At 37.3% G+C, this 21548-nt stretch overlaps 2 protein-coding genes across 2 annotated transcripts in view; both read left to right on the top strand.

Moving 5' to 3' along the window:
* HPS4 (HPS4 biogenesis of lysosomal organelles complex 3 subunit 2) overlaps window positions 1–4593 on the top strand; it is a 26299-nt gene extending 21706 nt beyond the window's left edge. The window contains exons 12-15 of the mRNA XM_072413907.1: window positions 3–708; window positions 1867–1999; window positions 3333–3441; window positions 4199–4593. Of these exons, the coding sequence (XP_072270008.1) occupies window positions 3–708; window positions 1867–1999; window positions 3333–3441; window positions 4199–4370 (1120 nt within the window). The 3' untranslated portion in view covers window positions 4371–4593. The remainder of the gene's footprint in view (window positions 1–2; window positions 709–1866; window positions 2000–3332; window positions 3442–4198) is intronic.
* Window positions 4594–9506: 4913 nt separating this feature from the next.
* LOC140333632 (uncharacterized) lies at window positions 9507–20389 on the top strand. The gene is made up of 3 exons (XM_072415433.1): window positions 9507–15692; window positions 17255–17396; window positions 18687–20389. The coding sequence occupies exons 1-3, from the start codon at window positions 15236–15238 to the stop codon at window positions 18901–18903; spliced, it is 816 nt and encodes a 271-aa protein (XP_072271534.1). The 5' UTR covers window positions 9507–15235; the 3' UTR covers window positions 18904–20389.
* Window positions 20390–21548: the final 1159 nt, after the last annotated feature.

Below are 21548 nucleotides of genomic sequence, written 5' to 3'. Positions count from 1 at the left end.
AGCAGCGTGTTTCCTGGCGTCAGTTCAGCCAGTGCTTCCAGTATGACAGACACTTCAAGTAGCAAAACAGAGTTTGAGTCTGCAAAAGATGATGCCCCGAGCAGCGTGTTTCCTGACGTCAGTTCAGCTAGTGTCTCCAGTATGACGAACACTTCAAGTGGCAAAATAGAGCACGAGTCTATAAAAAATGATGACCCGTTCAGCTTGTTTCTTGACACCAGTTCAGAAAATATATCACCAATGCCTTTTGATGACCAACCAAGACCAAGCGATTATGAGGTTGGAAGAGATAATTTCTCCAGAGGAAGTTATGTAACATGTTATTCCACAGATGACTTTGAAAAGAGCAGCTCTGAATCTGGCTACTCCAACCTTGAGGACAGTCAAGATACAGTAAAATTCCAGAAAGTTTCAGAAAGCAAAGAAGGGCCCCATATTGTGAAAAATATTACACAAGGTAACACTCGAGTCACTGAAAAAGTTAGCATAGAAGCCAGTACGCTGTATGAAAGCCAAAGTAAAGAGAGCAGTCTGTCACACAGAACCGCTAGTATCACAGACTGGACTTTAACACTGGACTTAAATCCATCAACCAACAGCTCCAAACTGGTTAAGATGGTTTTATATGTTCATAATGTGAATGGCTTAGTTCTGGCTCTAATAGCTGAGAATGATTTCAAATACATCAAGGAGACCATTCAGGATGTGGTAAGAATTATTTTTATTGACATTTACTGTACATACCAGCTATCCTTGAATTGAACCTGTTCCAAACCTAAGCTTTTTAATCTTTAATAATTTTCTCATAGCACCCTGCATGTGTCTTATGTGTCTTTATAAAGTATTTCACTTGCCCACAAACAGAATGGGGCTAAAAAGTAAACATTTTGCTACAAATTGAAATCACAGCTCTCTAGTATTTTCTTGTCTCCTCTAAGAGTAATGTGCTTGCCTTGGGGACCTATTAATGTTGTTCACCTAAATGTTCACCTAAAATGTCTAGCCATATGCAGATGAAACAAAAAAAAAGTTAGTTTTTGCTTTTCACATCATTAGATAAGTAAAGTGAAATAAATGCAAAAGGCTTAAACTCTTATGATGTGTGTCTAGGAAAGAGAAGAATCTCAGATATGGGAGGCAGATAATATTAAAATCTTTGTTATTTTTATTTCATATCTATTTTTCAGCCAATAGGTGTAGCTCAATGTTCACTTCACCAATTTGCAGGTCAATTTTAACTGCATAGATCAGAGAAATTTAAAGTCGTTTACAGGGCTCAATAGCTAATGATGAGATAATGTACAATAATGGCTTAATAAAAGGCTTAAACTCTTATGATGTGTGTCTAGGAAAGAGAAGAATCTCAGATATGGGAGGCAGATAATATTAAAATCTTTGTTATTTTTATTTCATATCTATTTTTCAGCCAATAGGTGTAGCTCAATGTTCACTTCACCAATTTGCAGGTCAATTTTAACTGCATAGATCAGAGAAATTTAAAGTCGTTTACAGGGCTCAATAGCTAATGATGAGATAATGTACAATAATGTCTCTCCCCCTCTGCTTTTATATATTTATATATATATATATATATATATATATTTTGTAACATTAGTAATGTATACAAAACCATTATAAAGCTTAAGTGCATTAATCCTTTATATAATTTATTGATGAATTAGTGTGCAAACATTCTGTGTATTTTATTTCCAGTAAAGAGAGAATAATGTACTGGAACATAAGACAGAATGTTTTTATCATATATGTATTGTAAGCCAGGTTGTCGCATCAAATGACATTTTGCTGGATACAGGGTGACAGATGCATCTATATTAACCTCTCTTCTGTCTTTCCTTTGGCCTACAGTATGACAGCACTTTGGCTTCTTTGAATGGTTTAGAAGTTCATCTGAAAGAGACTTTAACCCACCACTACAACAATGTAGCAAAAAGCAATTACAACTTTACCCACTATGATTCAATCCAGAATATTCTTACAGGTTTGTAATGTAAACTACATTATTATAATCTGTTTAAAACAGAACTAAATTTTGTTATAATCACCTGTCCCTGTTTCTTCGTGGGTACCTCCATTTCTCCTTTTTTTTTTCTTCTTTTCCTTGTTGAGTTCATCAGCTATCTCGATTTGCCAGGCCAGGATTACGTAATCCGCACACATGTGCACAGGAGTTTGTTCAGTCCTGGCAACTGCAGGAAAAGCTGGCATGTGAATGGTTTCCAGGTAGCCAATGCTGAGCTTCATATGTAAGGGCACTGCCATGGGGGCATGTACCAATAAGTTTTTTTTGTTAGGACTTAAAATTTTTTTAAAAACAATGCATAAAACAATAATATAGCTACCAAAGGCTTCTTCATCACATCTCAGGTCATTAGTACTTCACTCAATTCCCACAAGTTAAAATTGACAGTATTTACACCTAACTGCATACAATATGATGTCCCCAGCAGTAAACCCACATCAATTTCCCCAACACACAGCAGCCCCATCGCTTAATTACAGATTTACATGCAGTAGTAACACTGGAGTCATTTCTGAGGGTCATCATTGACCAAATTTGTTCAATGCCATCACCCGTGATTCCCAACACAATATAAAGACTTTGTTTTTGGTCGTTGTAGCACTGCTGACTGCAGTTGAAAAGTCAGACAGGGCATTTTAATTTTTTTAAATTTTGGTTCAAAATTGACATAAACATTGGTTAAACTTTAAACGTGTAGGATTCTGGTTTAACTCACAATCAATCTTTTTGGGGGCTCAGGGAATGATGTTGAGGACTACTTTGTAGAATTGGTATTTTTTTATATATTTTGGCTTAACTTTAGCCTAACTGCAAAATACACAGTTAAATATGTAAATATAAATATTTCAACTATCAAAAGATTTATGATTTTAGCCAGCTGTTGTGATACGCACACTTCTGCTAGTCTGAGAGATCATTCTCCTTCCTGATTTAGTGATATTGATTCTTGGGTCAATTCTTTTCTCACTGGACACAGGTTACGATGCAGATTCACTATCAGGCTTGCATGTTGAAGTGACCAAAAAAAAAAAGGGAATTGGTGAACCAGTAAGAGGAATTACTCAGTTAACAACTATGTCATCTGTCTGGTTGTACAAGGTGTAAATCACAAAATGGTCTGTACAGAATTACAACCTCTAAGGCAGGGCTCTATCCCTTGGTCTGTACAGACAATTCAACTGCATCAAAATTTGTTTTCAAAACCCCTGTCTGTCTGTTCCACAGCTCTATATTACAATCCAAAAAATATAGGCCTAATAACAGTAGTGTCTTTAAATATTCATTTATACAGCAAATATTCCATCTTCATCAAGCATTCAAGATTGCCACTTCCTTCGTGCTACCAACCTGATCCATGCTGACTTTAGTGCACAGCCTTCTCTCATGGAGGTTACCATAAGGTAAGAGTAATTCATGCAACTGGAAATCTTGCAGAACTAGTGGTTTGGAATTATGTAGAAAAGCTCCATATTGCAAGCTCCATACTGTGGCTTTCATTCTAACAACAAAATTTAAAATGTGGGTTCTTCCAGATAGAAATATATGATATCCTTTTTCAGTAAACTTTAGATGGCAGGCACTGCTCTGCACCCTGAGAACAGAACCCTGTTGCACCCTGAGAACGCTTTGTTTCCTGGTATCAAGGCCCTCAGCAAGAAAAACAGAAAGCAGCAATGTACTGATGTAATCTAAATCTTTTAAGACTAGCAGTCAATAGGAGCATTGTCTCAGATCTCACACTGCAGATAAACCACTATGAGGCAAAAGTCGCCATTGAATAGGTCAGTGTTTCTTGACCAGTTTAACATGGGGGAACTCTTGAAATAACTTTGACCTTCAAGGAAACCCTACTGTAAATACTATATCCACAGCTCACTGTACATTAGAATAGTGATCAGTGGGAAGAATGCTCATTATATTGCTGGCCAGTGGGAAGAATGCCACCCTTACAGATAACCAAAAAGATCACAGGTGTTCGTTTAAATGACCTTAGAAGCACAAATTTCACATTGTGCAAGGAACCCTGGGGTTCCATGAAACTGATTGAGAAACACTGAAGTAGACACTATTAACATTTCTAAATGTTTCTAATAACAATAATAGTCAAATTTGGTTGCACTTTGAGTATGTCTCTTAATATCTTAACCCCCTTTGTAGAAATGGTTCTTCCGCTGTCTACGGTTGCCAGAGCAGTGTCCATGAGACTTACTTCCAGCAGCTGACACCCACTTTCCGGAACTCTGGAGGCCCTGATTCCCAGGACACAGCTTTCATGCTCCATAGCAAAGCCAAGCAGAAGCTACTAAAGTATGGGCTAAACCTACTGTAGTACACTCTCAAAAACAAAGCTAATAATCAATCTTCTATTCTGGGCTCAGAACATTCATTCAATACACTTCCTACATATTCAAGTCATTGTACAGCTTTCAATACAGTTAATGGACCACATATGAAGTCATCAATAGTTTATTTCTCTTATTGATGAACCAAGTTCTACAATCCTCTGTATTTGTATTTCTAATGCCAAACATTAAAGCAATTTTCCAACCCTGTATACGTGGTGCTGGTTTTTAAATGTCAATGTCTGCTAGGACCTTGGTTAATGTCGGGGCCGTGAAATGGAAGCAGCTGTATGCATTTCTAAGGCAAGGACCCTGTAGTGTCACAGGTGATTAAATGAAGAGGCCTGTTTTCAGCACAAATAAGTATGCAAATCATTTTTCAACAAATGCAGGCTAGCATATGTTTATATGAGTAATTAGGATGCTCATCCTAATTGGCATTAGGAGGTGACAGGGTCTTGTTTTAGAGCTAAGTTCTTCTTAGACCCCACTTCATATCTTTTTTTTTTTTCTGATGTGTTCTGGCTGGTAACACAATTTAACATTCAAATCGAATTCAAGGAGCAACTTTGACTTGATGACCTCAATGCCAGTCTTTGAATCAATACATTGTGAGTGCTAAGATGCACTTTACTCACTTATACACTTTATGTCTTTTGGGTTGAATGACTTTGGGTATCCTTCAACTTGGAGACATCTTTTGGTGGAAAATAGTTTCTTAGGGGAAAGCCCCAGGTTAAGAGTATTTTTTACTAATTGAACCTCTAGGTGGTCATTGATAAAATGAAAGGAAACTTTATATGGAAGATTGGTTGTTAAATGATTCAGCAAGTAATTTGCAACAAATTGACTGCAATTTTATTAAATAAATAACCATTTAATGCAGTTGTGTGTTCTTTCATGTGCTGAAATCATGATACGTTTAAAAGTTGATCAACGCGTCGATTCAAAACTTAGTAAAAGTTCACACCAGAGCAAAAGCAGTGCTGCAAGAAAATTTGCACTGACATTCTGCAGCAACTTCAAGTGCACCCAAGCCTTTTTCAAAAACGTGTTATGAAACCTGGATCCTCCAGTATGATACTGAAACAAAATGACGGTCAATGCACTGGAGAACACATTTATTACCTAGAACCAAAAAAGCACTTCAAAGCAAGTCCAAATACAAAGCCATGCTCATTATGTTTTTTTGACATGAAGGGCGTAATTTTGGCATACTGGGCTTCAGAAAGCACAACATTTATTAGAGAGAGAGTCAGGACAAAGATGGCCAGAAATACGGGAAAATGGTTTCAGTCTTCATCAGGACAATGCTCGTTCTCACACCGTACTTTCTATGAAAAGTTTTTTGACTGAAAAACACATTAGTACACTGGAACATTCTCCATATTCACCAGATTTGGCACCTTGCGACTTTTTTTTTTCAAATTGAAATTGGAGCTTAAAGGAACACGCTTTGAGGCAATGGATGCAGTATAGAAAAAAAAACATATCTGCAAACAGCTGACAGAAACTGATCTGCTTCACACCTTCAACTAGTGGGAAACAAACTGCAACAAAGCTTAATTGTGAATGGAGAGTATATTGAATGAGAAGCATTGCAATTATCATTAGGAGTGAGTTGTTATATATGTGCCATTTTATAGACAGACCTCAAATGTGTGTGTTTGTGTGTGTGTGTATATACATATATATATATATATTAGATGTACAATTTTAAAATAATACTGTGTGATGCAAGGGCAGAAAATTGTGTACTAGGAATCTGCTTTAATAATTTGAATATAGAAAATACTCGGACACATCTTTTATTTTATGATCCTTATCCTGACTGTTGTTATGGACAATTTTTGAAAAAAATAACAGTCAGGATTCCTAATATTAGAAATGCAGGTACTTTTTTGTAAAAAGACACTGGTAGATAGTCTGCAAGTTCTATTGAGTAAATACAATGTACAAATGTATTGGTTAATTGTATTTACTATTATGTTAAAATCATACCTAAACCCTTCAGCACTTTTCCACAGTCACTCGTAGAAGCCGCCATCTCTCTTTCTTTGCTTTGCTTCTCATTGCTGGGCAATGATCTTCAGCCATCTTGATTGGCTGTTCCTACGTGATGTAACCCCAGCACAGGCGCACGCAAGGCCAGAAATGTTGTATTTCCCTGGCAACCAAAGCTGGCACAGCTCCATTTTTACCTATATTCCTGGTGCAATTAGGCAGGTAAGACGTGCTATTGCAGAAGGGACAGTGACCTGCCTGAATCATTAAAGTGGGACTGTAACCATTTATCTGCATAGGACAAATAGTTTCAGAAACAACAATTGATGGGAAAACCCCTTATTTACCCTGATGAACTCTTTCTTATTTTGCCACTGATCTTTTTTTTATTGAGATTATTTTTTCCTTGGTTTTATTTTTTTTTCTTGTTTTTTTAGCATTTGCCATCCTATCGACACAGAAAGTCCCAATCCTTTGGGTTATAACTGCTGCCTACAGTAGGCTTATACACTGCCATAAATGTTAGGAATGCCTAGGGATGAATGACGTTAATGCTGTAGGACAGAAGCTGATTTCACCCTTTGTCAGCCCTGACCAGCATGACATTCCAGTCTTGCACTGTCTACCAGTTGCCCAGTTCTGTAAATATTTGAGGCCCAGCTTTGAACTTGTAAGCTGTAACATTGCCTATCACATTTTCATTTACAACATATTGAGCCACAACGTGGCTTTCCACTTATGGGTTGGGGTCTGCCTGTAGGGTGCCCCCAAATTTAGACGACGCTCATAACCTGGAGTCCTAAGTGTTGGAGTTTAACCCCTTATTAATCCTTTATCATTCCATTAAGAGGAGGTTTTTCACTACAATCATGTAAGATTTTCCAGCTAATCTTTCACCCTAAATGCAGCGGCGCAAACACACTACTGTGCCGTTTCCCATAGACATGGTGCCTAAAATGCACAACCATTAGTTGTGAATGCTAAATCATAACGTAATCGTAACTTGTTATACAAAACTAAAAAAAATGTTTTGGGTTGGACATACACTTTTAATTTTATGTCTGATGTTGGTGCATGTATGCAGGGCTCTTTGGCTGAAGCATTGGACTGCAGAATTTGGGAAAAGCTTTTACTCTGCAAGATATCCCTTTGGGTTAACATTGGATGGTATCATCAAGGTTACTACTAGGGGCAGAATACTCCCCTTTTCCAATAGAAGAAGCCCAAGGAGAAGCTGTTCAAGTCCTTCCATTTGTTCTCAAATTTTTTTTTGACTTGAGCCTGATGGCCCTTCACCTGCACAACCTGACACAAGCCCTGTTTTGTGGACACACGGAAGTCTTCCATATCCAGTGATTGGCTGAAAGAAGATGATTAGCTCTGTGCTTTAAGAAGTTCTGGCCTTAGGGAATATAAAGGAAGCTTATTTGTACACACCCATCTTTTCAGCACATTACACTGGCCAGCAAAATTTATTAAAAATATTAGGACAATTTTTTTATCCAAAGTTTTTACTGAATCTTATTTTTTGAGGCGCTGAATTTAAAAATTACATCTATTTTCCCAATCATGTAAAGTTTTCACACAAATTTAACTTGGCTGTTTGTTATTACCGGTATATTGTTTATTTGGCATATTTTGGAGTGAAACTTGGCAATCAGGACAAGTTTTAGTAAGCTCTGTAGTAGGATCTTCCTAAGGAGTCAGCAGAGTCGCTAAGCTCAAGTTTGAAAAAAAAAATTGGTGGCACTAGGTACCTCATTCTCTTAGTACACAAACAGAGGAAGTTTTGTTCCATTTTTTCTTAAGACAGTGACACTTGAAAGAGCGGTACAAGAATTTCAGCTTATGTCAAAGTTGATATACAAGGGCCATGAGTGGACTATATGCAGGGATATAAAAGTCCTTTTCATGCTTTTGGGCCAGCAAGGAGAATACACCAAGTATCTCTGTTTCTTATGTGAGTGGGACAGAAGCCAACACTGGGCAAGAAAGGATTGGCAAGGGGAGTAACATTGGAAAGTGGAAGGAAAAACATTGTAATGGCAAATCTTGTGGATCCAAAAAATTACTTCTGCCTCCACACCTCATCAAACTTGGGATCAATGCAGTTGTGAAGGAAGTATGTGAAGGCTTTACTGAGAGAAGATGAGTGTTTCAAATACTTCAGGGCAACTTCCCAGCATTGTCAGTGGCAAAGTTGAATATTTGTTTTTTCCTCTACTTCCTGGAGAAGGAATGAGTGAAGAGCAAGGTGAGGGGTACAAAAACTTGGCATTTGCAGGGGTGTGTACACTTTTTATATCCACTTGATATTGGTCAGTGGTCCTGACAGTGACAGTATAATCAATTAAGCAATATACTCACCTCATATAACTCTGGGACACACTTTCAGGCTGAATATAACACTTGGGGGGTTTCATATGGTGTACACCGTGTGTTTAGTGGTTCCCAAGATGTGCTGCAGTTAATTTATGACAAGACTGTAAGAAAAGGTAGACTTTTTCCCTCTTTTTTCACACTCTGTCTCAATTGCTTTGAGGAGTGATTTTATAAAGCGCAAAGCCATGCAACTGAGTTTCACCTAACACCACTACAGTAGCATTTTACACTCAAGTTCCCAGTTGATTGAGTAATTCAGAGCAGAATAACAAAGACCTCAGTTTATGACACCTATTGTTTTCTAATGAGGACACCCCACCCTCTGGGGAAATATGCAGATTGTTCTGTCAAGTAATAAAAAAAAGCAGCTACATTATTTTCTTTGCAGGTAGATTAAAAAGGTATGCACCCTTTTTTACTATGCATGGGTCTCATACTGCAGTTTTTAAGTTTCTTTATATTTTTGTTGCCTTTATAATAAATAAGCTTCTATGGTGATTTATTTGCCTTGATGACAAACCTGACTGAAATGAGATTTGATACATCCTAATTATATTATGGGTGAAATGGTGGCTCAGAGGTTAGCATTCTGGCCTTTGCAGCGCTAGTTCCCAGGTTTGTATCTAAGCCAGGACACTACTCCATTGAGTTAGCAGATCTTTACATTTCCACCCATGTTTCCTCCTACAGTCCAAAAAACATGCAGTAGGATTAATTGGCTTGACCTTAGACTGTGATAATGACATATGACTATATGGTAGGGACATTAGATTGTGAGCCCCTTCAAGGGACAGCTAGTGGCATGACTATTGACTTTGTAAAGCGCTGTATACGGTCAGCGCTATATAAATACTGGCAAATATTAGTATTATTAACCATTGACTCTGAACTAAGCCTCTCTGGTGTCTATTCTGATCTCTGCACAAACACAATTGATACACATTGGGCCTAATTTATTTAGGTTTTCCAAGACGGGAAAAGATAGACTATATTGGGAGAACTTGTGTGATCCAGCAAACCTGGAAGGAACGTCATAAAACCCATTTTAAGTTAGTTGGCAAATGTTTTTAGTCATGGACCAGATCATTTCCAGGTTTACTGGATCATACAGGTTCTCCATGGAAAGTCTACCTTCTTCAGTTTTGAAAAGCTTTAATCAATCAGGCCCATTGCATGAAAAATTTAATTTATAAAATATTGCCTAAAGTGTAGTAGTGGGGCAGTGTGGGACCACAGAGCTGTAAATACAAACTGTCCATTTATATCCACTTCTCATAATGATCCCTTCATAATGCTACTATCTGGTTTACCAAACCTATGCAAAACCATGCCAAACAGTTGTGTGCATTGGTTGTCTAGGACTGAAGACAAGTACATATATATCTAGGACATATGTCCAGTGCATCATAAGGTGATTAAAAAGGCCATTCAAAATTGGAATTTTCAAGCATTTCCTGAATTTGAAAGATGGTATTGTGTGACCATTCGAATTTAAAAGGTGGCATTGTGTGACCATTCATATTTATGCTATTGAAACAGTCCCTCTGGTGCAGTCCTATTAATTGGAAAATAATAATGAACAGGTAAAGTTCTCCATCTGTTTGCTTCTTTCCTGCACAAGCCTTGATGTTTGCTGTTGCCCCACAGATATTGAATTGTCAGACTTAAAGTATCAAAAGACTGTAAACTAATGGCTTTGGGGCTCTTCTAGAGTTTACTCCAGCAGTAATGGTAAACTCAAAGGGAACAGAGAGATTCCAGGATGACATCTCATTGTATGCTATATTCTTTATTCAACTAAGGATAGCATCAGTGTTTAATTATTCCAACTTTACAGACCTCTTTTTTAAATGGAAGATGGTTAATTATTCCTGTAATAACAGTAAAAGGCTTTGAAAGAATTCCCCGTGAAACTTGCATCAGTGAAAATATGAATAACCATTTCTAAAAGTCAGTCTTAGTTAAACTTTGTTGATTGGCACTTTTAGGCAGACAAATTAAATGCAGGGAATAAAATGCACCCGTAGGGTTTAAAAATTTTGAAGCAGAGTCAACTGGAACAGGAAATTGTCACAAGTCTTTTGTATATTGCAGAAATAATGTGGCAGTATACCGTAATCCCTTTAGAGAAGTTCAGGAACGTATTAGTAGATATATGTAGGTGCCAAGGCTGAAAAATGAATGGCCATACATAGATAACTAAATAAACAGAGGAGGACAAATAGACATAGACTAAGGTTCTAAAACGAGCACTGCCAAGCACAAAGTGAACCCATTAGGACAGAAAAATTAAATCTGGCATTTATAACTTTTTGTTCAAAGATTGGGGGCTGTCATTCGTATTTATTCTTCACTTTCTTGTGAACTAATCATTTAGCACCTGTAAAAGACATGCTAATAAGCAGTTCTTGCAGAAAATACATTATTATAACATATTCTCAAGTTATAACTCAAGTTCCACTTTAAAAATTTGGCATCAAACAGGGCTTTTTTGCAGCAAGGGACAGGCAAATGTCCTTTCTTCAATAAGTATTCTTACCTGCCTGATTGCCACTCATCTGTCAAAATAGGCAGCTCAGCATTGATGTCAGGACACCTGGCACACTTCCTCTGTGCTTGGACTACATACATTTCCACACGCCTGCACTTATAGAATATGGCTTGAAAAGTCTCTGTACATATTTACATATTGGGAAATCCAAAAAGGTATACACACACTGAAGTTGTGTTTAGCATGGCAGTGCAAGCAACACATTCTTAAACCCTTGCTTACACAGCAAGCACCTCCTAAACTATCCAAGCGCATCTAGCTAATCATAGGGGTAAATGCTTACCCTTGAATACATAGCAGCTCTACTAGGAAAACATTTTCTTGTGTAAAGGAATCATAATACTGTAATTATGAATCATAATAGCCATAGATAGCAAATGATGCCAACAAATCAATTATATTGAAATGGATGAGGAACATCATGTCTGTACTCGTAGTATGGCAGACTCCTTCATACTAAACAAAAAGCATTCAATCAATTTTAGGATCAGCAGCTAACTTTACCCCTGAGCCAAGCTGGGGCCAGTGCTCTTCATCTTGCCTTAAAAACAAATGTATTCTTATCATACATGTTTAATTGAAAGTTTGTATACAAATTACCTGGTTGTGCTTGAATTGTGCCTGCACCTTTTTCTTATCTCTAATATTAGGGCTGTTGTAAGCCACACACTTTTTACATTTCCCCACAGCCTTTCTTTAGGCAATCATTTCTGTAAATGTGTGAACATTGTTTTCCAATTAAAAGAATACACAATTAGAATGAAACAGATTTTTTTCGAGAAGAGTTTCTAAAGATACCTACAGTGATGATTGTCTTCCAGTCTGACAAATTAGGGTCAGGGTGCTAAATAGATGCACTTCTGTCTCTCTAAAGCCGTATACACACCTGCAATTATTGCCGTTGGAAAGGATATTTCACAATCCTTTCCAATGACAAAAGACTGAAAGATGCATGAATGAGTGCTGTACATACAGCACCGTTCTGCTTTATGGAGAGGGGAAGAACGATGAAGCGGCACCCTGCTGTGTGCTCTCCCCCTTACCTTTACGATTGTTCGTCGTCCATGGATCCGCCAGGACGGTCATTCAGATGATGGGTGCTGTACACAATGCCAGATTCTTACCCGATATCCGCCCTGAGCAGATCGGGCGAGAACCATTGGACGCGTGTACGTAGCTTTAGACTTCTGCAGACCAAGCCAGGTCCTACTATTCCTCAGAAGGACAGATTTCTACTATTTTCAGCTGTAGGCTCTCACTCTTAACACCCAACACAAAAACCCTCCACTACAGCCATTCTTAACCACAGTTTCTTCAGAGGTTAACCAGGGTTTCAAAGAGATGTGGCTGATAAAAGATAGCCTCCCAAAACATAGTGTCTGCATATTTTTGGAGCCAACACCACTTGGCAGAGCCAGCTGTATAAAGAGAAGGACCTTAGCAGTTTGAAAAAGGTGGTATTCTTCTCACTGTAACCATTGCAAATGTCATTGTTCCCATTGATTGATAATAACAGGATTTACCTGAAATGTTTTTAAGAGTGGAGAAAGGGTGCTCTACTAGTATCTCCTGTTTTTTTTCAAACCATTTGCTCACGCTTATGATCCTAACCTTGATTAGAAAAAGATTAATTTGCATAGTGCCCAAAATTTGGCCTTCGTTCATTTATCATCATTAACTTGAAACGTTTCAATAGTCCTGAAACTTCGGCGTCCTAATAGAAATATATATTCTAGTTAAATGTCTAAGTAAAATAATGATGAAAATGCCTGGCTTTAGCCTTTAGTTATTTCACACCTCTCATGATCAGAGCAGACTGCAACCTCAGCACCCCCTGCAGAGGTTCATTACTATGCATATGAATGACTACCAGCCCCATTACTTGCAGACGTCTTTGTCCAATACTTTAAATAACCAAAACTCTTGTTTTTAACATACTGAATTTCCAAAAGCACTCCAGTATATGTACTGGGCACTAGTAAACAAAAAACATCTTATCATGGCAATTAAGTTAAAAATATTGTTAAAAGAACATGCTGTATTGATGATTTCAATAGTAACCTTGTACAAGCAGAACTGGTTTATTGTATCTAAATCTTGCATGCTGTATGAGTTGCTACGCAACTGTATGCACCTGTTCAAATATTTTATGTATTTCAGATCTGCTTCATGTACCTTTGAGGGTAGCACTTTTTTTCTGCAATGCTTTAATCTGTACATGCAATATGCACTTTATTAGTACACAACATTACCCACTAAACAGGGACATATCATTTTACTGCAATCTATCAATCAAATCATCATCATTTTACCACCAGAATTTACCTGGAATATAACCTTACTGTGCTATGTATGTAAGGTGCTCAGTTAAAGGATAATGAGGATAAAATAATTTTTTTTTTATAAATGAGAATGGGAATAGGCTTATTTAGTATATGAGATAAAACATGCAATGGTCATTAGCAGCATTCAGATTTCCTATTTCACTAATCATTCTGCATAATACAATGCTACTGGACAGTAAGGGGTTCTGCATTTTACACTTTGCTATTAGAAAACAATGTTCCTTAAAGACCTGCACTTGTTGGAGCATAGTTGGCTAATACAGTCCCTAGTTCCTTACATATCTTGACTATACCAAGAGAAATTTTCTTTGCCACGGTGTTGCAATCTCCTCAATAAATAATAATAAAAAAAAAATCAGACAAGGAAAATAGGACCCCTCATAATGACCTCAACAGATGTGGAAACTAAAAAATCCAATATTTTATCATTAGAATCCCTTATGCCTGAGATCAAAGATATTACTCTAATTACAGGTTTGCATGTTTATGATATGGAAATGGGAGGGAACTTTTTTTACCCATACCATTCCTTGCAGATCACTGGTAATAAATCTGGTAATAAGTTCCGTTAATCCCATCTAAATGATAATAAAAAACAAAAGCTGTAAACCACATTGGGGTCATACTGAAGTATTTATAAAGCAGTGAAACATTCACTAATGGAGACTCCCGCTGTTGAAACACATGGACCTGAAAGATTGTCCACCAATGATTGTTTCAGTGAATGTCAGATTCACTGCTTTATAAAAAAAGACCCATTTGTTTGTAAAATTAAAAACAAGTGTACATACTATGTTACAAAATAAATTCCTAACATTAAGATACTCATAAGATGATTGCTGCCTGATCTGACTAGTTACAGTTAAAAAAAAAAGAAAATCATCATGTCTATCTTGATTCTCCTACAGGAAGAAATTGATCATTCTAAAGAATGGATTTTTATCAGATTAATATTTGGACTGTCATCTCATGTGAACGAGCATCATTTAGCTTTAACAATTACATTTAAATATTTTCAACTGCTACCAGGTTTACCCAATGGGCTATTACTTGAGATTGTCCATGGCAAAAGACAAAACAGCCCAATACCCTGTGCCACCATCTAACCTAGGGAAGGAACATCAGTCAGGCGAGTCCCATAGTGTTCATTACCATGGGTTTCTAATGCTGTTCACAGATACACTGTGGGTGCAGAAAAACTGGACAACTGTCATCTCACATCTATGAACATATTTACAGCAGGACTGTTTGAGGTCTAATTTGTCTGGACATGTTGAAAGCATCAGATCCCTCACATTCTTGCCTTTCCCACACAGGGTTTTCTGACTTCAGTAAAGAGCTTAGGATTCTCATTACCATTATGGTAGCTGTGTAAACAAGTCATTATCTCAGCTTGAGAAACGCATTGTTCAGAGATTTGACACCATCATCCTATAAGAAAGACCCTTTTCCATTCAATGCCCTATGACACATCCTGACAAAGAGGCTTTTGAAGGGGAAATAGGGCCGGGCATATATAAGCAAAGCTTACAGACAAGTTTGTAGCAACTTCCAACATAAGGGAGAAGAGATGTCCTCTTTTTGGCTTTGGCTGTTTGTCCTTCTACAGGTCTCCTCGACTTTCCCAATGTACGTAAGAAACACCTCAGGACCTGCACCGATGTACGCCAAGCCAGAAAGGACAGCACAAATGAACAACCTTATCAAAAAACAGAAAGAAAATCAAAACAAAGAAAGAATTGAGATCATGGCCAAACTCACCGACAGATGGTCAAAAGGACAGGATATCCTTAGATATCACAGGACACAGTGTAATCACATGAACCAGTCTTGGACGCATTGGCAAGATTCTACTGCAGTTATTCAAGATTCAAAGTCAGATTACACGTTCAGAGTATTCACTGGGCCACTGAAGGCAACATTCCCTCAACGGAACCTCTTCCAGTACGTGAACAGGGTCTACCGGTGCTGCAAGCTAGGGCTGAATTGTCCTAAGATAAAGGGACTTCAGGGAACACTGGAGTATGGTATGTCTTTTCAATATCTCCTATGATTACACAGTATTTATATAGCGCTATTATATTACTCAGCACTGTACAAAGTCCAAAGTTCTATCACTAGCTGTCCCTCAAAGGGCTAACAGTCTAAGTTCCCTACCATAGTCATATGTTATTAATACAGTCTAAGGTCAATTTTGGGGGGTAGCCAATTAACCTAACTGCATGCAGACATGGGTAGAACCTGTAAACTCTATGCAGATATTGTCCTGGCTGAGATTGGAACCTTGGACCAAGTGCTGCAAAGGTCAGAGCACTAAACACTATGCTGCCCGTCATTAACTATATGTAGCTAATCATTTTATAGGAAAAAACAAAGCAGATCAAAGGTTGTCCATTCCTAAAATTAAAAACCTACATTATGTTAAAAACTTACTGATAATTTGTTTTCTATTTCAGTTTAAAAAGGGTTTTTCTTTTCTGCTTTTAGTGTCTTTTTGGGGAGATGTACTTTTATTTCCTGTCTTATAAACACATAGGAGGAAACCTCCCTAAATTGCCAATTGTTATAAGAGCTTTGATCTATTGGTTTTCTGATGACAAGTCAAAATTTGTTACAAAGACAAATAGAATGTGAGCATTTCAAAAATGATTGCTAAAGATCAGTTTTATGTTTTGAATTATTTACTATTTAAAAAAATTGTATAATGTATTCCTAGCAAACATAACCTTCACATTATGTTGCAGGCAATCTATTATTAGACATTATATTGTAAAGTTCCATTGGATTATTCAGCATCTGACAGTGGAGGTTTGCTCCCTAAAATGCTAGGATCTTTCCTTTGCCGTTACCAACAAATGTACACTGCTCAAATGCAAGCATTGCTCATTCAGCCTCTTTAAAGGGTATATTTGTAACATTTGAAACATTCCACATAATGGATTTCTAAACCCCAAAACAAAAAAAAGTTTTTTTTTTTTTAGCAGCTTACCAGTTCTTAGATGTGATGGATGCATTAGTTTTGTTTGTACGAGGCAAATTCTCATTAAAGCGTTGTCACAGAACAGATGTCCTTTAAAGCAAAATCATGTACGCATATTGGGTAGTGTCAGCTTTTCCTTAGTGTATAATGCCAGAGACAGGTGTGCTATTCTTTTGTTCAGCATTGCGGAGATAGAATATTGAGCGCGTGATCAACATCCAACAGTCACCTATCGGGTGAGGGCACTAATAGAGGGGAATTTGCTTGGGTACATTGAATGCTAGGACAGTACTTCATTCATAGGAGCCTGGGTGGTCAGTTAGTGATGGCATATGGAGCTACTTCAGTTCAGTTAGGAAGATTGTGGCAAATTTTAGCTTATGTGGATGAAAAAGTATAACATTTATGTTGATAATTTAATAGGCATGCAAGGTTTGGTTCAATATTTTTAACAAAGGTGCAATTGCTGTCTGCAAAATCTCCCCAATTCCAGGGGATCCAACCATCAACTGTTTTATCCAAAACTAAAAATGTATTCGATTTAGAAATATTTTATGCATCATTCAAACTCAAATAGTTAAACTAAAAAGAATATTTATTGTGTTACAGGGAAAAATGAGATCAACATCTACATTGACCCAGACATTTTTGGCCTTTCCATTCGCCGAGCTGAATTACATTTGGAGCTTTTAGCCGATGAACATCTAACAATAATTCCATCCTTGACCCTCAATGGACACACCTACTCGAGGTATCCATTTTCCACCAACTTTGAAAATCTCTTTTTAAAGTATAAAAAAATCACTCTAACAACGTAACCATGTTATTTCCTCCTTTTGGTATGTTTAAATATGCTGTTTACATTTGCTTCCTCAGCATTTAAATGCCCATGTTAGAAATGCCCATTCATTCCTAGATTGTAAGCTCTTCAGGGCAGGATCCTCTCCTCTTGTGTCACTGTCTGTATTCGTCTGTCATTTGCAACCCCTATTTAATGTACAGTGCTGCATAATATGTTGGCGCTATATAAATTCTGTTTAATAATAATAATGCTAATGGGCCAGTTCACACCAGAGCTTTACTTGGTGGGTTGATAAGAAATACATCCTGCAGCCTTTGGAAAGTGTTAAAATGCCCCAAATAAAACAAATGGGGCATGTATATGAAAAGCATCTTATTGCTGCATTATAAATGCAATATTTGCACCTACATTCTGATTTTTAAAAAAATGGTGTCACAACACAAGGTCCTAGGAAAGTCTAGAATCCCAAGGTCCAGTGACATTTTCAATGCCTACGTAAGCACAAGAAACATGGGTATAAAGTATTATATTTGAACTTTGTTGTAACTTTTTGTAAACGCCATCTCCAAATACTTTTAGGGGGTGCAGGACTCCTACATAAGCAGAACCTGCATTTTCATGAAATGTCTGCTTTACCTTAGTATATGTAATTTTATTTGAGCAGTAATTTCTACAAGGACAGATTCCATGTAAATGTAATAAAAGAAAAGATCACAGATGTAATCATTTTTACAACTGTTTATTTAGTTTTTCTTTAAAGCACAAAAGTACAAAGCCATTTAAAAATTTCTTTTTAAAAAATAAATTTTTAAAAGCAAGGCTTTTATAGCTGTGGTGGTAGAAGAAAGAAGCCCTGCATTGGTTCAGAGTCACACTTAAAGCTTGCACAGTGCTGGGTACACTCTTTCTGCCCATGTGACAATGCTGGGATTCCGACTGTCCCATCAACAGACACCAGGACAGTCACATGAGAAGAAAGGGAGTAAATCAGCTCACTTCTCAGGGTGAATGGAACTATAAGGGAATAATGGAATAAAAGCTGCTGCAGGAGTCATCATTACAGTAAACCAAAGTCTTTTCCCTGCATAGGAAAAGCACAGGCTCAATTTAAAACTTGCCAGACTTAGTGTTGCCAAGGAAGTATTCTATGAATTTATTTCTAAGAGGATGAGCAATGCCTGATCACAAATGGGTTTTATTTGCCTTCACATTTTCTTACCTTTCCATTCCATTTTGCAGGTTCACACAGTCAAGGAGTGGATATATCACTGACTTAGCGCTGGATGTGATGTTCTTGTTACACGCCCTGAAGGAGAAAGATGTAGACAGTATGGCGATTGAGGAAGTCACAGAGCTGCAGCTAACCTTGTACTGCATGAAGAATGAGCTTTACGTACCCTGTCATTTGAAAAAGGTGTCTCTGCTACATTCTCCTTTTATCGCTCTTCATTACTAGCTGCAAGAATATCCACAATGGGTATGTACTGAAAGCAAAAGATGAGACACAGAGTACCATGGAAAGAAAAAGCTGCCAGGACTGTTGACATGTAAACTCAGCTCAGCCAGCCAAGTTATTGCAGATACCAAAACCAGGGCTGTCCAATATGCCTAGTAATGCTTATTTTAATTACTTATGGCACTTTTACCTTTTTTACCTGAAATGACACAAAATCTCAAAACAGCTTGGGACAAATGGTCATAAAGCCTCCAATGTTAAGGGGTGTAAGATAAAGTGGATCAACAAAAGACTGATTGGTAGCAGTGTGGACACGCTACTTTCGGACTGGTTAAACGCTACTCTTCTGTGTATTATATATGGTAAAGAAGCTCTCAGCGGCACAAGGACCATGATCATGTATGTCATTCTGCTACATTACCAGGATTCATCAGATGCAATGAGCCATTCATCACTCTGACATGTCCCAATTTAATCCATAAAGCATGACTAATGAAAACATCTCATTCTCTCTGACTAAAGCAGCGCAATACAGTTAAAATACTGTTAATAATCCATCACTGGCATCTGCATTTTATTGATCTGTGTCATTACCTCTCCAGGTCTATTAAGTGAGAGCAAGGACTTCTCCATCCTATGCGATTAGTGGAATGGAGTTGTAAGAATTGGGTTAGACTTTTATGTTTATTGACTTCACAAGCTGGCGTGTGTGCTTTGAACAACTGCGTTACATTGGGGGTGTAGGCATATCTTTGCCTTTCTGAGGATAGCCAGATGTTGGCTTTTTTTTTTTAGGATAATCTTAACATGACTAATGAAAGCACAAAATGTACCACTGGAGGTAAAAGTTATGTCCGTACATCTAGAGACCTCTTGCAAGTCACCACTTCTAGAGATTGCCAGCAAATCCATGTTTGATGAGAGAAAAAAAAAAAAAGGAGCATGTCTTGTGGCTGATCATCACATGAGAGTTAAATACCCTATCCGAAAGTAACAGTTTGTTTTAAATAGAAGTAGCCAATAGATAGAACCCTTATTCATTTTTTACAACATTTCCTTTTACATCCTGTCCCAAAGACATAACGGAAGCAAGAGGATAGTGAGATGAAGTCCCCCACTGGAACAGATACCCCAATTTGTGTTACAACACTGGTGACATTATTATACAGGATTTATATAGTGCCCACATATTACGCAGCGCTGTACAATAAATAGGGATTGCAAATGACAGACTAATACAGACAGAGATACGGAGGAGAGGACCCTACCCCGAAGAGCTTACAATCTAGTAGCATTATTTCTTTCCGTTTTCATTGGTCAGTTACACTGTTTATCATGTACATTTGATTTAGCACTTTGTTTTTAACTCATAAAATAGTATTTATGTTTGTTTTTTTAACTTTTTTCAAACTCTTATATTTTTATATGATGTGTAGATAAGCGACATGTTATGTTCTTGCAATAAAGTTATTGATAATCAGAATCATATCAATCTACCACTCCTTTAACAATGGGCTGGAAGCATTAAGCCAACACTCCATTATTTATGATCCACCTTTTTAACATAGAGCTCATAGTATAATAATGTGGTGGTCAGTGGGAAGAATGCCACTGACCACCTTACTGATAGGGAAAAAGTTAGTTTGTGTCACTGGTAACTGACTCGAGAGGCATAAATTACTCAAGGAACCCCTAGCAGCCCTGGAGGAGGATACACACAGAACTGCATTTACATCACATGGGCTGTTCATTAAACAGGAAATCAGACACAGGAATGTGGGCTTATGTCTAATGGGTGACAGAACCTGTCAGCTATTAAAAATGGGCATTATAACAAATAATTTTTTTATGTACATAATTCCCTCTTTGAAGAATATTCCAGATTTTTTAAAACTACATGGTTATGGGGTTTTCACTGCAAGTTTACACTTTTGTAGTATCTTTATTATAGTATTGTGAAAGGCTGCTGAACAAGTCAATGATGTGACCTTCGATGTATATAATGCCACCTAGTGGCTAAAATGAAAACTGGCCTGCCAAACAGCAATTTGCCATCCTATAATTTACACCCTAAGTATACAAAATCTCATTTATCATAAGAATCAGAAAAGTCACAATATCTGCCATTTACTCTGGAAATAGATCCACAGTCTGGCTTTCAAAAAAAAAAAAAAAAAAAAAAAAAAAAAAAAAAAAAAAAAAAAAAAAACTGTAGACGGGGTGCCGGCTGTGTCAGAGAATGAACTCAGGTTAACATACAGTTTACTCTAGATTTTCATTGGTCTAATACTATCTCAATGCATGAATGGAAATCTCAAGCAGAAAGTGTTACCAACAAATCTGTAGGCAGCCAATACCCAATTATAAATAATACAAATAGAAAATAACACAAACACACACATTAATAAAATAATGGAAGCGTTTTCCCGCGTTTATCCAGCGTTTTAATTTTTTAAGTTAAATAACACAAACACACACACATATCCCTTAACTACAAATGCGCTTTAACTGGAGTTTCCCCATTACTTTTACATTTCCAGACTAAAGTCAAGTTTCAAACATTCTCTGCAAACCAGATTTTTCCTATGCAATACATCATTCCTCACTCAGATCCTTGCATGTAACACTTCCATAGACTGTAGAGA

Source organism: Pyxicephalus adspersus, chromosome 6 (assembly GCF_032062135.1).
Source record: "Pyxicephalus adspersus chromosome 6, UCB_Pads_2.0, whole genome shotgun sequence".
Taxonomy (NCBI): Eukaryota; Metazoa; Chordata; class Amphibia; order Anura; family Pyxicephalidae; genus Pyxicephalus; species Pyxicephalus adspersus.
Note: the sequence above shows the minus strand (reverse complement) of the source record. Positions and strands in the feature narration are given on the sequence as shown.